Here is a 17,301-nt window from a genome sequence, read left to right on the forward strand (position 1 = left end):
AGCATTCCGACGGCAGGTGATGGGTTGAGACACGCCTCACGTTGGAATATTTCAAGTGCAAACATCTAGTTCACTTTTATGTGGAATACTGTAATAGATATGAACATTCCCCCTTCTAAAAATGTTTTTCAGTGTATTAACACCACCATGACACTTGTACAAGTCATATAAATATGTGTCATGTAAATATGTTTATCTTTCTTTCATCATTGTTGTTCATATTAGTCATCTAGTGCTTTGTTGTTTGAATGAAGACTGAAGTGTCCAAATTGGTTAGTACACAATGCTAATACTAACATCAGGTCTCACATGGAATCTAATGTCAGTGTGGGGTGTGGCTAATAGGTTTGCGTGTTGTTAGCCACGTAGTGATGGTGAAGATGAGAATGTCCAAAGTGTTTCCTGAGGTTGTGACGAAGACTCGGAAGTCATGGACACGTTTTGTAGGAGTAAATCTAAACTTATTATGTTCATCCAATAATTTTGCTAAATTGTCCAATATAAAGACTCCTAATGCATTAGCATACAATGCTCATGCTAACTGTGCGACGTGTCTAATATCTGGGGATAGTGCTCTCGTGAAGATGAGGATGTCCAAAGTATGTGCTGAGGTTGCGATGAAGATATGAAAGCCATGCAGACATTTGATCGTTTGATTCTTTTTTATTGTATTTCTTCAAGGAAGCTTTGCTGCTGTTGTCAGTAGAAACACTTTGGAGAGAAAAACTCAGCCTGCGAGACTTTTCCCCTTGTTAAACATGCCCATCTTCATTTAGCACCATCACCATGGAAACCAGGTGTCGCCATGGAAACCAGGCAAGGGCCGGACGAGCACAGTAGTGGAGCACAACAACTAAACAAAGTAAGCGTGCAGTAGAAAAGCAAGCGCAGGGAATGTTTATTTCCAAACTTTATTTTTGGACTTTTACACTTTAGTCTAATTAATGTCCAATGGAAGCACGTAAAAAGAAATTTAAATATGATTTAAAAAAAATAAAACATTTACATCAGAAGTCTTTAGTTTGACGTTAGTTTGTGCATGTTTCGCTTTTGGAATTTTTGCTTGTTTAATAGTGGTATAAGGCAGAAAAGATTGTTACTTAAAAAAAAAAATAAAGCAATTGGCACCAAAACAGTTTTTTTCTTTAACATTTCTTTTTTCTTAAACTTAGCGATGAGCACCTCATCCCGAAAGAAGCGACTAGTTGTGTGGCGCCTCTGCTTGTGGGGGACGGAACTTAGATGAGGAGGTCGGTGTCCACATCCTCTGCAAAGACACAAACCATTTACGAGCATGTCAATGTTAGCGGTGGTGAATTCACATAGAAAGAGCAGTTGTTGCTGTTCAAGTCCTTTCTAGGTCAGTAGTACTTTCTAATTGTCAAAAAAAATGCAGAAGAAGAAAATATTTGTGCCGTCTGTGGACAAGGAACGTTAATGCTGTCAACCAACTTTACACCAAACAAGTGTACAGTATGAACCTTCAATGATATCACAGAATTAGTGCTGCAAGAGTTAATGGATTTATTGATTATCAACTTAATTGACAACCCTTTTGATCATCAATTCATTGTTTCGACACCTCATTTAACTTAAAATTTTCCAAATCATGTCAGCAATTAAAAATTTGAGTTGTCCCGACCCGATTACATGACTGCAAATCCGGGCCGATCACGTAATTTTCAGCAGATACATATCGAGTGGAACAATCAACAAAAAAAAATGGAAAAGTTCACAAACATTTTCAAATTTACATTTTGGTTTTTTGAGACAATAAAAGGACATCACTTCCGGTTATGCGTATACCACGTCGGATTCAGTTTCTTTTACTTTTGTTATTTCGCCACTTCCTGTAATGTCACTTCCTATTTTGAATTAGCCAAAGCTATTGTAGAAACTTTGCTTGGAGCTATGCTACTACATATAATGATCAATCTTTTAGTGGGAAATTAAAGCATATAGTGCACGATATAACACTCCATCGTTCCGATTGTTGATTTGATGTGTGAGTTATCGGGTTAGTTGTTTCTACACTAATTTAGCAGCCAAGACGCTAACGCAGCAACAGTCGCTTCCCTGTGATGTCATCATTGAGCCGCACAATTCAGGCACGACCAACCAACCCACGTTAGTTGGATATTCTTTTTTTCATCGGCAGATACTCTTAATCAAGTGACTTGGACTAGGACTTTGGTGCCCAAAAAATGTGATGGGGATATCCCTAATTATTATTTTTATTTATTTATTTATTTACGTATTTTGCCGCTTGCTCGTAGGTGGGCGACAGGGATAGAGAGCAAACACTTTCCTGCAGTCCCAAAAATATCAATTCGTAGAAGGCATTTGCTCAGCGTGCAGATGAGGAATGTCAGGAGGTTGTGGGGTTGGATGTAAGAGGCTACTCACGCTCCTTGATGCCGAAGCAGCCGGCCCACTCCTCCAGGGCGATGTACTTGTCGCCGTCAGCGTCGCACTCCTCGAAGAAGCGCGTGGTGCAGTGCTCCATGGGAATGAGGGGGGCGCGCAGGGGCGCCAGCTCGCTGTGCGTCAGGTAGCTGTCAACCAAACAAGCGTAGTACAGTCAAGAGCTGACCTATCCACGGTCAACAGTTGCTCACCCGCTAAAAATGCCCATGTCGTTTTTTATGGGTTGTGCAAAGATTAATCTGCAATTAATCAATTATTAGTGACAACTGATTCATAGTTTCTTTAACCCTTCATGAAAGCAGATGTATTTTATTTTCCTCCAAAAAATACATGGAAAACAATGATCAACAATTTTGCCAATTTTCACACGTTACAGACTGAACCATGAACGTGAAGTTTCCCTTCATGTTCCGCGAGCCACAAACTGAGTTCCTATCGCTGGTGGGTTTTGGAACATCCCCTTCCTGATAAACCTGTGACCACGGAGGGTCCGGGAGTAGGTGGAGGTGTCTGAGCGCACGTACCCGTCGGCGGGGTGCTGGTCCAGTTGTTTGAACTGCCAGTGCACGGGGAAGATATACATGTTGTAGTTCTTGACGAAGTCGTGAGCCAGCAGGTCCAGGGTGTGTTCTCCCGCCTTCAGCCTCTTCTCATTCTCGTAGATCTTCTTCACCTGCAGAGCCCGAAGTCAAAAGGTCAACACACAACACCAAAGGTGCCATTTTGTTAACTTCACATTGTTGACGTCATAGCCAGCCAATGACAGTTTAATCGATTATCAAATTCATGGACAACTATTTTGAGAATGGGTTCATAATTTTGACGCCTTTTAACAGTAAACATGATCCAAATTCTTTAGTCCTCCTTTTTGAAATACCCTGCTAAAAAAAATGCATTCAGCAGCAGGGTTTTGTTTTCGTGCTGGTTTCACCAGCAAGACCAAAACGTCACCAGCAGCAAAACAAGACAGCCCAGATTCAAACAGCTCAATCTTCAGTCACTGGGCAACCAGCGCTATGGAATGAGCCACAGTCACCCGACAGAGCCAGTATGTTGGTAGGAGCTGGTGACCAGCTGGAGTCTTGCTGGTGTCACCAGCTACCAGCAGGGCAACACCTGCATGTTGGTCTTGCTGGGTAGCTTTGGCTCAAGTGGTAAAGCAGGTTGCCCACTGACCAAAATTTTGAATCTTGGCTGTTTTGTTTTGCTTTCTCTTCTGCTGCTGCTGTTGCGCACCAGCAAGATCAGCATGAAAAAAAAAACCCAACAGCATTTCAAATAGTCGATTGATTCCCAACCAAAACCTTATCCTGGCATGAGCCCCTTTCACGCAGTCTGTGAAAATCAAAGCCGGCTTTTTCTCACATCGATCTGTATGAAAGGTAGCGATACAAAATGGCGGGTTTTCGGTCATTCGCCAATTTCCTGGCTTCCGGGTTATATCCGGGGCATGACTTTAGTGGTACAGTAGCTGTGTAAAGGGGAGTCGTGGAAAGTTGGGACTGCAGTGTGAAATTTAACACCTGATAGTCACTTTTCCCGTGTACTGTCGGTGTGAAAGGGGCCAGTGACGCCGACCGTAAAGGTGGTATTCCTGAGGAGCAGACTCACCCTGAGCTTCTGCTTCTCGGTAAGCAGGTTGTTGTCCTCGTCACGCTCGTACAGAGTCACCAGGACGTTCTTCAGCCAGTCCCTCATTCGCAGAGGAAATTGGTTCAGCTCGTTGTCCAAGCAGGGCTCAATTTCTGCACAGTCACAAAGCCGGTGCCAGGATTTTAAAATGGAATTGCCGTGCTTTAGTGTCTTTGTGCCAGATAAAAGCCCCGCAGTAGAATTCTCAGGAGGGCTCAACTGAGCTCAACTTGAAGTGCATCGCAGCAGTTGAAACAATTTGGCATAAAAGCACAAACTAACAAAGTGATGTCGAGCAGTGTCCATATTTCCCAACAAATCAACGACACATGACAACTCTTTACTCCCGATTCCCCTGGGTGATTTTCTAATTAGTGTGACTTTTGTAGGGAAAGAAATGCAGGTCCATGATCCAAATCTGCGTAATTCTAGAGGAATGTATGGCTCCTGGCTATGCCTCCGAATGGACTTGTTAGGACTGCGAGCGACAGTGTCCCTGATGCTATTTACATTCCCAGCCACCCTAACTCTCAAACCTCATGCAGTTTGTTCCCTTTCAACATCTGAAAACTTCCTTTGGTCCTGAAGTTTTTGATAATCTGTAATAATAATAATAATAATAATACATTTTATTTATAAGCGCCTTTCAAGACACCCAAGGACACTTTACAATAACAAAAAACACAAAACAATACGGGTTGAGCAGCGGCAGCCAAAACGCGCCAGCGTTCACTCAACCCGGAAGTCAGAAAGAGAGTAAATCACACGTTTGGATGGATTGAAATTGACTTGAACTGAAATAAAAAAAGTTCTCAAACACAAAAAGTCCTGTGTTCAGCAATCATTTTGGGTCACCCTATATCATCGTCCATCTGTCTCGGATACTTTCTTCCAATTGGGTCTCATTAGGACCAAATTTGAAGTAGGAGTTTGTTAAAGGACACACCCTAGAATTTGCCCCAAATAGCTACTTGGGACAAAAATATCTGACTGTCAGTTTTGTGCTTGGGTCTTTGAGATTTTTTTCGTGTGTCTGATACTGACACTGACTGATCGATCAAAAAGGTACTAGTGGCTATGTGTGGCAGAGAGTGCTGCTGAGTGAGTTTTGGAAGGACTTGTGTTTGGGATCTATAAACGTGCTCGCAGGAATTGGTGATATGTTTATCTTTCATCAAATCAACAAACAAACAAAAAATGCAACGCACCGTCCAGTTCTTGGATCCTAATCATGTTTCTGATAAAAGCTTGTGATGCTAATATTGACTTGCTAGCATGCTAGCATGTCATTTTCTAGACGAATGGGAAGCATCTCTTTATCAATGCCGTCAGCCTGTTCTCCACTTGAACCTCGCACTCCCGCACTCCAGCCCGGTTTGAGTGTGTACACAAACGTGTTTGGGCACGTCTCAGGCGACAGAGCGGCTGCAGCTGCAGCCGCTCCCGCTTGGGATTATTTTCACACTTGGCAGTACACTGCAACCTTGATTTACAAGTTGAGTTCCGAGACGAAGATGTTGATGCAAATTACTCGGATACAATAAATATCATTAATCCGTTACAGTCCCTAAAATATCACGACTATCTTTTTAAATAACAGGATGTCTGCCTTCAAGGGGTGTAGCCGAGTGAGTGACATCAGAAGCTGAAGTGAGTCAGTGGCTTCATGCTCCTTGCAAGTGTTGTCATTTTGTATTTGTCTTCCATTTTTGTCATAGTTCTTAAAGATCTTATGTCGCATTTATTTATCCCAGTAAGGCAATTGAGAACCGTTTCTCATTCGCAAATGTTTTCCTCGGATAATTTGTTGAAAGTCACATGACCTTGATTCAAATGGCTCAATATTTACGGGGGTTAAGGTTCACCTTTGCATGGCCCGATGTAGTCCAGGTGCAGTTTGTGACCCTTCTTGGTTCCCTCCAAGGCGCACTTGGCGGCAAAGAAGTGGCAGGAAGTGTCGTATGTCTTGTTGTCTGTGCCGCAAACCTGAACACAACAAGGGAACAGTGAGATGCAATGATTTGGGTCTTCTAAATTCTTTCTTCATTTACTTTTGGTTCCTTGTCTCGTTGAACAGTGCGACGTTCAGTACTCAGCTTGGACCTTTTGTGTATTCAAACTGCGGTAACTAAGCCAATTCAGTTCCAAGGCCTAAAAAACCCCCACTGGTGATAAACATTTGTTATGCTCTGTACGGTGCAATACGGCCAAATGGACGACAGGTTTTTGAGATGCAATTCACTTTGCACTGACGTTGCGTGTGTGCGCGCCGGTAGCGCCTTCACCGATTCAAAGTGCAACCACGAGCATGCGCAGAGGATTTGAAACACAGAAATTTGAAGAACGTACGTGTTCAAACTGTCCCTCGGCGGGGGTGCAGGTGGAGGGGTCCTGACACACGCAGATGGGGGTGTTGCTGTCGTCCACTTCGCACACTTTGCCCTTCTTGCATTCGTGCTGCAGGCATGGATCTGGACAGAAACACATCATCATCAGGGGTGAAAAGGGAACATTTTAGACGAAAAATACAAAACTACAAAATTATTGCATCAGAATTTAAAAAAAAAAACTTTTTTTTAAAAATATATAAAAATGTTTGTCTTAAAATACACAAATATTGGAAACAGAAAAAGAAATTGGGGCCGGTTGTTAAAAAACAAAACTGTTTTTGTTAAAAAACAAAACTGGGTCATACTAGTTCAAAAAAAAATTACTGATAGCTAAAACAACCGAGAAAAATAGACTAAGAAGTTCCATCCATACATCCATTTTATGATCCACTTATCCTCACAAGGCGTGCTGCAGCCTATCCCAACAGCTTCGGGCAATAGGCGGGGTACAGCAAGATTAATTTACAGTGTTCTATTTACCTGCCACACATGTTTTTGGAATGTGGGAGGAAACCGGAGTACCCAGAGAAAACCCACACAGGCACGGGGGAAAACATGCAAATTCCACATAGGAAGGAGCCGGAGCCGAAATCGGACCGTGCACCTCTGCACTTTGAGGCCGACGCGCTAACTAGTCGACCACTGGTCCGCAGACTAATAAGTTAAACTGCCTTAATGTTACTTGAAGAAAAATAAATAAAAACTGACAATACAGTTGAATGACAGGTGATCGTGGGTGTTCCGACATGGGCGGTTTCAAGGTTAGCAACATACACAGTGAATGAGTTTGCTTGTTGGTTCAAGAAGACGCACTTACAAGAACGCACACTCACCTACTACCCGACTTGCAATTTTTTAAAATTCTTTTGGATTTATGACCTACAAGTTTTACTTTACGACTGTGTTAGCCTAGCTTAGCGATTTCACCATCGCAACGGAACTCCGTCGTAAACTGTGGGACTCCCTCTATATTTCTGCGCAGTTTGTTTTTGGGGAGAGCAAATATTTATAGCTAACATTTAGATTTTTTTTTTAATCCCATGTGGGTATGCATGTTTGTATTTCTTGTGGCAGTGTGCCTGCTTCACGACCACACTGCGCAATTTACAACTGTTGTCCTAATTATACGCCATTTCAGTCCTGAACATGCCATCTAGCTTGTGGTTTTGGTTTTGAATCTGGAGTCCACACGAGCGTGTAGCCGGTGAAATACCCGCAGCGAACCGTGGACGTGTGTGCGGTGTGACGTGCGTGTGCGCCCGCTCACTCTCGGCAACGTCGTCTTCCAGCTCGATGGCCTCATCAAACTCGCCGATCTCCACCTGAACCGGGTTGGCACCAACCTCCGTCTCCTGGGAAGCAGCAAAGGTCAAAAGGTCAGACTGGAAGTTGATTAAGCGGCGGCAGGAATGCGCGAGCCCACTTGGAGGAAATGGAAAACAATCGCCGCTTTTTAGAATCATTTACTATTTTTTCAGATCCTTGGAACCTGTTGGTTTTAGGATGGTCCTAGTTCTTATAAAGACTTCTCCATGATTGATCAACAAATTGATGACCCATTTAGTTGAGAAACTGTTTAGAAAATACTACTGCAGGGGCTGTTAATGATCTAATTGCTGTGGCCAATAAACGTCAGCAGGAGTTTGCTGTTTTTGCGCTCAGGCCATAGCCGCGTCTAATTATAAAAAGTATTGCTTAGGCATAATCTCAGGTCTCGGTGCCTAGGAACTATGTTCAAGTGAGGACAGGAGATTCATTTAGCGCCTGTGGTGTCAATCATACAGCCCGTGCGCGCAATGAAGAGGTTCGATCCGGTGGCCCCCAAAATGAATTTGAAGTGGGGGAAAAATACTCTTGCCATCCTGCAGTCAATTTAGATTTTGTGAATACTGAGAAAACAAAATGCAAATAATTCATGAATTAATTTCATTTTAAAACTGGAATACTGTCGTATATTTTTCAGTTCCAAACACCTGTGACTTAGTTTTGTGCCTTTGTTTGCAATTACTCTTTGTTTCAAGTGAATAGCAGACAGACAGACGGCTATACTGTACACGGACACCTGTACAGTACAGAGATCTCACATCATCTCAGCTCTTCGCAGAGGATATAGAATAAATGACAGAGGGGTGCTGGTATACTGAATGTCTAAATGTGTTGCTGTACCATTTGTGTTCAAACGTCATTTGCTTCAAGGGTTATATGTGTCCCCGCGAACCTTGTGAGGATAGGCCGATCAGAAAATGGACGGATGGATGGTTATACGTGTTTCATACTATTTGTTAAGGTTAGCAGTAAATGAGTGGGCTAAAGTCTAAGCCATGCGTTTGTTGTAAAAACACAACCTGTAATTCTCTATTTCATATAAACCCGCGGAAATGGAGTGATTCCCAGCACAGCCAAAGATTTATTTGTGACCATCGAGGCTTTGAAGTGGGACTGGCCCCATTCCAGAAGGTTCCGCCCTGAAGGAACCAGCTCATGAGCGGCGGGACCCAAATGGCTGACGGTAATGAGCAGCTGCGTCTCCCATGCGGTGAAGCTGGGAAGACGTCAGCGCTTCCTGAGAGGTTGCATGAGGCTGCTTTTTCCAGCTGTGGCGTCTGTGGTCCTTCGGGAGCACAGTAGTAGCCAACGTTCACACGCTAAAGTTCCCCCCCCCCCCACCCCCTCCTTCGAAAACAACAAAGCACTTCCAGAACATTCTGTCTTGGCATTTGATTTCCTGCTGAATGACTTCCAAGATGTAAGCGTCCTGTTTTTTCACATAAAGTCCTCCAAAACGGAAATTTGGGATTTGAAAACGATGAAGATGATGATGCGGGTGATCGGGACTGAAAGGAAACATGGTGACATCATCAGGACCAGCTGGAGAATCAGTCCTGCGGTTTGTCACGCAACCGTCTCCTAGCTGGTCATCCACTGTCCCACCTGGTCATTTTTCTTCCCATAGACAAAAACAAGCAGCACCGTTTGGGGTTTTGTCTTCTTCTGTCTGGATGTGATCATCTAACTGGAACATTTGCGGTTTTAAGAAAAGAAAATGGCAGCATTTGAACCAACTGTAGTCATGTTTTGAGTATCAAAGTTCCGTCTCGCCTACTGGTTTCCTTTCAATATCGAGAATGTTCTTGGTCACTCCAGTAGATGATCTTTTTTGAATTCCAGGGTCTGGTAATTCTAAACATTGACTCAGACTGAGTGAGACCACATTCGACCTCAAAACTGATCCATGTAAAAACGTAGTCATCCGATCCTCGCCTGGGCAAATGGAAATTAGGATTAGGCTTCTCCATTAGCCATTTAACAGACACGTTTTTCCAAGGTACCTTGAATAGCTCTGACAGCAAACCGCACAAGCATATTTTGTATAATAGAAGTAACTAATGACATCATCTTGTGCTGGAGGCAATGTAACCCCGTCAAGTTAGAACGAAAATAAAATTGAACGGGCGAAGTGGAATAAAAGTACAACTGGGATCAAACTATGAATCTTTCCAAAGACCTCAAATCTGTCTTCTCTGGATCACATTGCTCCTATCTGGAAAACCCAGAGTAAAAACTACAAGATCAATGTGATCTGTAATATCAGAAAAAGGGATTATGAAATCTGGATCAATTTGATCCAGATTACTTTTTTAGGCAAGTCTTTCTTTGGGCCAAAAAACAAACAGGAGCATCTTGATTTTTGCTTGAAGTCGAAGTTGACAAACCGCAAAGACTGCGGAGGAACTTTTCAGGGGTCTGACTGCTCGTGACTCACCTCAACAACCGAATCCTCTGCCGCGGGCTCGTCCACCACCAACTCCTCGTCCGCCACCAGCTCCTCATCCATTGGCTGCTCCTCGACCGCCACCAGCTCCTCGTCCATCGGCTGCTCCTCGACCGGCACCAGCGCCTCGTCCATCGGCTGCTCCTCAGTCTGACAAACCCGAGTAAAAGCGCTTTAATTCAACGGGCAGTGCAGACGGTGCACAAGTGCGGTCTTCGAGAGCCCCTATCCTCCATGTTTTGGATGTCTCCCTCCTCCAAGACACATTCAATTGTTCAGGATCATTGTCAAATTCCTGCAAAGTTTCGTAATGAGCTGATCTTTCCAATCAGGTATGTTGGATGAGGGAAACATCGGAAACAGGCTGGGTAAGGGTTCTCGAGGACTGGATTTGGGCATCCCTGTCTTAAGGCCAGAAGACTTTCTGTTTTTTCTGGTCTTTCTGAAGAAGTTGAAGACTTTACAGTGATTGGTTTTCAGAGATAGAGAGAGAGCGGACTTACAGGAGCGGCCACGGCGTGTCCGGCCAGGCAAACCAGGAAGATGATCCACACCCTCATCTTCAGTGTCTGTGGACACAAAAATCAAAATGAGATTTTTTTTTTTTAATCATTTGGATTTCAACACAAATGCTTAAAACAAAAAGTGACAATGAGCAAGGCCTCTCAGGGGTTCCCTGAGGGACTATTGTATGGATTTTTATGTCACAGTTCACTTAATTTGGTCTCACATCTACTGCAGAAGACTGCAGAAGGAAATTACAAAGTTATATTTACAAAGTTACAAAGGTGCAATCTGTCACGGAGGTTTTCTACTCTCATTTAATATTTTCTGAATATTGTTCCTGTCAAATGAACAACTACACTAAAGAATATGTGCATTTTGCAAACATTGAGAAGGTCCCCCGAGGACTTCATGAAGTGTTTCGGAACGTTTTCGCCCTTTCTGCGGCAAACCAAAATGATTGAGACGTCAACATGATTGCACGTTTTGTTTTCCAGATGTTGAACAAGCGAGCGCTCTGTCTTGTCCGTCTGAGGCCGTGTGAGCTTTCATTGTTGGGGAATGCCGTCTGCCTCCATCTCCCATCAAATGAAGGATTCCATCAAAGCTCTTTTGTTTGGGTTTGCGTTTCTATCATGCAGACATCAGGAATGTACGAAGAACGCTTGCAGGCTGCTCAGTACCGGCATCAAAGCACAAAAAAGCTCCCGCTGCTCTTCTGGCCTCCTTTCAACATCGGTATCCGGAATGTTCTCCTCCTCGCTCCACCGGAGGGTCTGATCATTTTTCTTTGAGTTCCTGCCCAGTTGAACGTAAAGGTGAACGCCGCTCGACATAACACAAAGAACACTCAAGTTGCCCTTTTGTTTGATCCACTTTTGTATATGTTGTCTTAATTTCACCACGGAAAGGTTCCGGTTTTCTGACAAAAGGAACTTCTGTTTTCCCACAAGACGAAAGCATACACTTGTCCAAAATGTACTCAGACGACGATGATGATGATGCTCAGTGAGCCTGTTTGTTTGTTTGTTTTGGTGGAAAGTTCCAGAGTGAGAACATTGCGCACAAGGCAGCATCTCTTCTAAAAATAGCCAGGAGGCAACATTGAGAAGATGATGAAAAAAAAAAGATCTCATCCGAGTGTGTTTGACTTGTAGGAACACCGCCGTGCTCATTGAGCGAGGCGGGGAGAGGAGGAGGTGACGCAAGTACCAAACAAAGTGTTTTATTTGGAAAAGGCCCAGTCGCTCTCATAAAGTAGCTCTTTGCTACACACGCTTGTTTGATTTGCTGCCGGACTCGGCGGTGTCAGCATGCCAGGAAAACTGCCGGACACAGAATGAGTGCTTTGCTTTCAAGGAGAGACTGACGCAAATACGGTCGTCTCCTCGCCGTAAACATCCTGACGTGTGGATGCATGAAATGAGAAGTTCATCAAACGGCACTACTACTACTACTACTACTACTACTACTACTACTGCAATCATACTTCATTTATCATGTGGGGACTAACAAAGAGCGTCCATAAAAAAACATTTTCTCTTAAATAGTGTGACCTTCTCCCACACGTTAAACTGTGAGAGTCCAAACTTTTTCCTCTGAGGTTGGGATAGAGAAAGATTGAAGGATGCTGCTTTGACATTTTTCAGCTTTAATTTGAACATTAAAGAAATATGTACAGTCGGAATTATTGAAAAACTCTTGATAATAGGTGGGAAGGTAAATGGATAAAAGTGACGGGTGATATCAGACAAGGATTCAATACGATACAGATTGTGTTTTTGGCTTCAACAGCAATGTTGCTAATGCTAAAACTGTTGCCAAAGCAAGCTAACAGTTGCCCATGACTGCTAACGTTTACATTTGATGGTTATCAAGCAGCAGTTAACCTTCAACAAGTGAAAGTGGCAAAACGCATTTCAAATTTAACTGTGATGCTCCTGAGAGAACATTGGAGACTTTCCAAGTTGTGCTGTTTTTTTGTTTTTTTTCTTTTCAGGTGTGGAGACAACGGTTCCACAGTCCAGAAAAAAAGGACAAGGGAAGGAAAGATGAGCTCAGCAGAGTGGAAAAGTAACCTGAGAACCTTCCAACTTCTCTTCCCCTTTATTCCTCCTTTCTTTGAGTTTCAACTAAGATTCTCATCTACTTGCAACTTGTCTCACCACAAATTTTTCTCTCGCTATGTTAATAGACGTGATCATATATACACTGCAAATGGCTTAAGCTTCGATACGCTTCAGCTCACCGACAACCAAAATGAGAAGCACCACAGTTAATAGACTGAACATGTTGACATTAACAATGGGAGTAAAAAAAACGGCCTTAAGAATCACAAAAATCTAGTTTCCGATTTTCATGCGGTTTGTTCCCTTTCGCTAATAGAAAAATATGTTTTTATTCCTGTTATTAGCAAAGTCAGCAGCACGCTAGTGGTGGTGGTGAGGGAGGCGGGGGTGCGTGTCGGAATTGTTTCTTTCTGACTTTCGGGTTGAGTGAACGCTGGCGCGTTTTGGCTGCCGCTGCTCAACCCGTATTGTTTTGTGTTTTTTGTTATTGTAAAGTGTCCTTGGGTGTCTTGAAAGGCGCTTATAAATAAAATCTATTATTATTATTAATTGCAGCTCCGAGCATGCACCTGCTCGCGCACTTCAGTCGAACATAAATTTCCTGTCAGCAAAGTTTGGGAGACGCATTGCACACCTGCCCAAAGTACTCCCTCAGGGAAAGGCTCACCAGAACAAAACAAAAAAAAGACAAGTGTCGATGAACGAACTTGTGAAGACGACGCCAAGACAATAAATACGACAACTTTCTCTGGAAATCGGTTTTGATCCCATTTGGGAGTGGTTGAAACACAGAACTGGACATGAAATGTTGATTTCAAAACTCACATACACATACCGTATATTTGTACCAAACTTTATTGTGTACTTGTGTACAACTGTTCTAACTCTTTCGGGTGCTGTACTTTCACAATTCGGGTCAATTAAAAAGACTTCTCGGTTCAAAAAACAATATTTGGACTGGGTGAGTGTTAATGAACAAACTCTTTGACTTGATTTGAATTCTTTGGGCTCATTTTTTTGGTAGTCAGTGCATTAGCAATGGAGCACAAATGTCGGCAGATCTTGATTTTGGTGCAAGCGCAAGACTCACTGTGCATTTTTTTTTCCAATTTAGCTGTCCAGCTCCTGGCAGAGTAACAATTTGGTGGTAGAAAGTTGACCTAAATCCACGTCTGTTCCGACCTCATCAAATCCTGGCGCAATGCAGATTTTGGTGGATTTGATCGGGGCATAGGCAGACTGATACCAAGCGCAGCAGACAAATCGTTGGTGGTTATCGTCAGATCATTCTGCATACCTGCTCACGTCGCTTTGCCTGACTGCACATTTTCGGGATCTTTGAAGTGTCAAAGTCTGTAAGCAAGTGAGCGGTTGCCATGGCAACCTGCATTCCTTCACGTGGGAGGGAACACCAGGCTGAGATGTTGTCGCCTTTTTTGCTTGTCCCTTTTCTCCCAAGTCTTTTCTTGGCATTCCAAGTCAAATGTCTGACTTGGAATGACCACTAACCCTCCCCCATACCCACCACCACCCTCACCACCCATGCCCCCCTGAACCCCCCCCCCCCCACCCTTTTACCTCCCCCACTGCCGATGTGGCAAACAATTATCATCCCGCAGCAACTCCTTTCTTTGTTGCTGCTTAGCTCCAAATGTTCAAACCATTTTTTCCCCAATTTTTCTTTTTTTTTGTCAAGTTACATGTTGACAGTAAACATCTGAAGATCTACAAGCATGTCACTTTGATGTTTTGTGTGGTGAAGTATAGTTGAGTATTGAAGGTTGCTGTCAATCAAACAAAACAACCAAAAAATAAGCAGAGAGTGGAAGAATTCTCAAAGTCTTACCTTTGGGAGCAGAGAAGCAGCGGAGCGGACAAGTCAAGATGAAGATGATCTTTGAGGGCTTCTGAACGCTTCCCACTGTGGTAGGACGCCACCCCCTCCCCCTCCTTCCCCCGCTCCCACTTTTCCCTCTTCTTACCCCGCCTGGTGGGAGAGGCCAAACTGTGACCACAAATTGAGCTGCTCTTGTTGACATTGCAGACCAAAGTGCTGCTAAAAGCACATCAAATAACTTGTGTGCCTCCCAACGCCAAGCTGATGTTTATGTCATGCAGCTGAAAAACTTGATGGAATTCCAATTGTACGGTCAGTTTTTGCAGGGCAGAAACACAAACAACCAGGGCCGTAGCCAGATATTTTTCAGTGGGGTGGCCACGGTGACACTACACCTCAGTGAGGAATGGATAAGGGTCATTCTTTGTCTCTACCATCCACAGTCAGGATTTTCATGAAATAATATTCACAACTCTCCAGAACAATGCCCATCACAATCACAATCAAGCTGGAAGAAATCTAATTTAAAAGGGACGTTTTGCTGAGCTTAATTTACATGATAATATCATTTTCTTTGCAGCGACTTTGCTTTTGTGTACTATCACATAGTCAACTGCAACGATTCGCTTGATAACAGCCGATTACAGTGATCAATTGTCTGAGACGGCCAACGCCATTTTCCACACTACGATCACTGGCTCATTCACTCACATCATATCTCAAAAGCACAAATACAGCAAAGTCTCTTCATTCTTCACAATTATAAATGCTGCTTGTTACAGACGTTTGCTCCTGATTATATTGGTATATGTATGCATTTTATTTCATGAAAAAACATGACTGTGGGTGGTAGGATAAACAATTACTATGGCCTTGCCTGCTTGCTGTATGTTACATATACAGCACATTTGACAATAAAGTTGTATTCAATTCAATATTCAATTCAATTCAAGTTCAATATTCAATTCAATTGCTATGGTGTGACAGTAATGATTTTGATTGACGTTAATGGTAGGGATTTCATGTTTATTATTTTACAGTTTGCATTGGGATCAATTATACATGTATGCTTGAAATATGCAGTTAATCTAAAAACAAAGTTGTGTCAGCGTAGCAAGGGGTCTCAAAAAATTCTGCATCCATCTGAAAATGGCAGGAAAAAAAAATCAGAGGTATTAAAATGTTACCCTCGGTATGGGCGTTGCCCACAGAATGACAATGGGTCCCTTGGGCCACCCCTGGCCATCCTGTAGCTCCACCCCTGCAAACAACAGACTGGTCAACAGTCAAACTCAGGGCTCACATATAGACACAAAAAAAAAAGTACAGGTGGTGATCAAGTAGCAAAATTTCGCATATAATTGACCCAGTCACGTTTTATTTATTTATTTATTTATTTGGGGGTAAACTCCAAATTCTTGGAAAAACGAGAATAGACTGACAATAAGCAGAAACGGGGGCAGGGGGTAACCTCTGCCCATACAAAAAAAAATTGGAAAAAAAATATGCAAATCTGTATTGGCATAGCGCAAGTATGTCGGTGTGCACTGGAGGTTCATTGTGGCTCTTTTTGGTGTGTGTATCTTGTCTGCCGGGGGGCAGCATTCTCATATTCATCTGTCGATCCGTTTGTCAATTGCTTGATGAATCAAGCAATACTGTATATTAATTTTCACAGGTAAATTCATTACGATTCATTCATTGATTTGGTTCATAACATGCAGGGTTCACAAATATATTCTTCGCTGGCAGTAATTCAATTCAATCCGGCTCAATTCCGTTCAATTAAATTCAAGTGAACGAGTTCACTGCCATCACACTTGAACTCTCTGGAGGAGGCCATTGACACATTTGCATTTGTCCATCATGACACAATGCATCTAATGTCTGATGTCAGACAGAGGCAATCGAGCGTGCCAGCTGTCTCATCCCTGCTGACAGAAACAGCTGGATTGGGCGAGGGGGTGGTGGGTGTATGGGTGCTGAGGGACGCGCAACGTGGCGTTTTCCATTCTGCCTGGAAGCTTCGGGAAAGGCTTAGAAGAGGGAGGGAGGTGAGGCAGGAAGGGAGGGACTCACTCACCCACTTTTTTTTCCCCTGCCAGGCTGCTCTTTTGTGTGTGTGTGTGTGTCCCTCCTTTATTTACCTCCTTACCTCCTCCTACCTTCTTCTTCCTCGTCGGTGTGCCGACGTGGCGTTGGGGCAGGTTGGTGTGAGCCCCGGGGGCCGTCACGTGAACGAGCATTGAAAAGTCACGTGGTTGAAAATGGTGCGGTGATTATCACAGCTGCAAGAGAGGAGAAGGTGTATTTTACCGCATTTTGCACCCACCAACCAGATCTAAAACGTTGTGGGCAAGAGTTGTACTGCTACCTCTCGCTGGAAAACACATTTCAACTTCTTAAAACAGACTTCAAGTCATTCAGATACTTTTTAAACGCTTCCTTAGTGCCTGTTCGCTCTCCTTCACTGTCAAAAAATGGGAGGCGGTCGAGATGACTAGAATGTATTTTTGAGATTCAAGTCATAGTTTTATCATATTTTTACAAGTGGAAGAATGACGTCTCAGGAGAACTGAGTGTTTTTACTTAAGTTTGTTACATCATTACTTCGTCAGTGTATCGTAGTTTCTGTAATATTCATTAGTTTGAAACTGTCATGTAGTTCAG

General features: G+C 43.2%; 1 protein-coding gene across 1 annotated transcript; it reads right to left on the reverse strand.

The window, feature by feature from the left end:
• Positions 1-892: 892 nt before the first annotated feature.
• On the reverse strand, positions 893-14,754 carry sparc (secreted protein, acidic, cysteine-rich (osteonectin)). Its single transcript, XM_086101693.1, has 10 exons — positions 14,641-14,754; positions 10,725-10,790; positions 10,213-10,371; positions 7,717-7,801; positions 6,409-6,530; positions 5,925-6,045; positions 4,039-4,172; positions 2,952-3,100; positions 2,407-2,555; positions 893-1,267 (listed from the first exon to the last, which is right to left on the reverse strand). Exons 2-10 carry the CDS (start codon positions 10,779-10,781, stop codon positions 1,239-1,241), a joined length of 1,005 nt encoding a protein of 334 aa, XP_085957819.1. The 5' UTR covers positions 10,782-10,790; positions 14,641-14,754; the 3' UTR covers positions 893-1,238.
• Positions 14,755-17,301: the final 2,547 nt, after the last annotated feature.

The sequence above is a fragment of the Hippocampus guttulatus genome, chromosome 2 (assembly GCF_054856545.1).
Source record: "Hippocampus guttulatus isolate MCC_2025c chromosome 2, RoL_Hgut_1.0, whole genome shotgun sequence".
NCBI lineage: Eukaryota > Metazoa > Chordata > Actinopteri > Syngnathiformes > Syngnathidae > Hippocampus > Hippocampus guttulatus.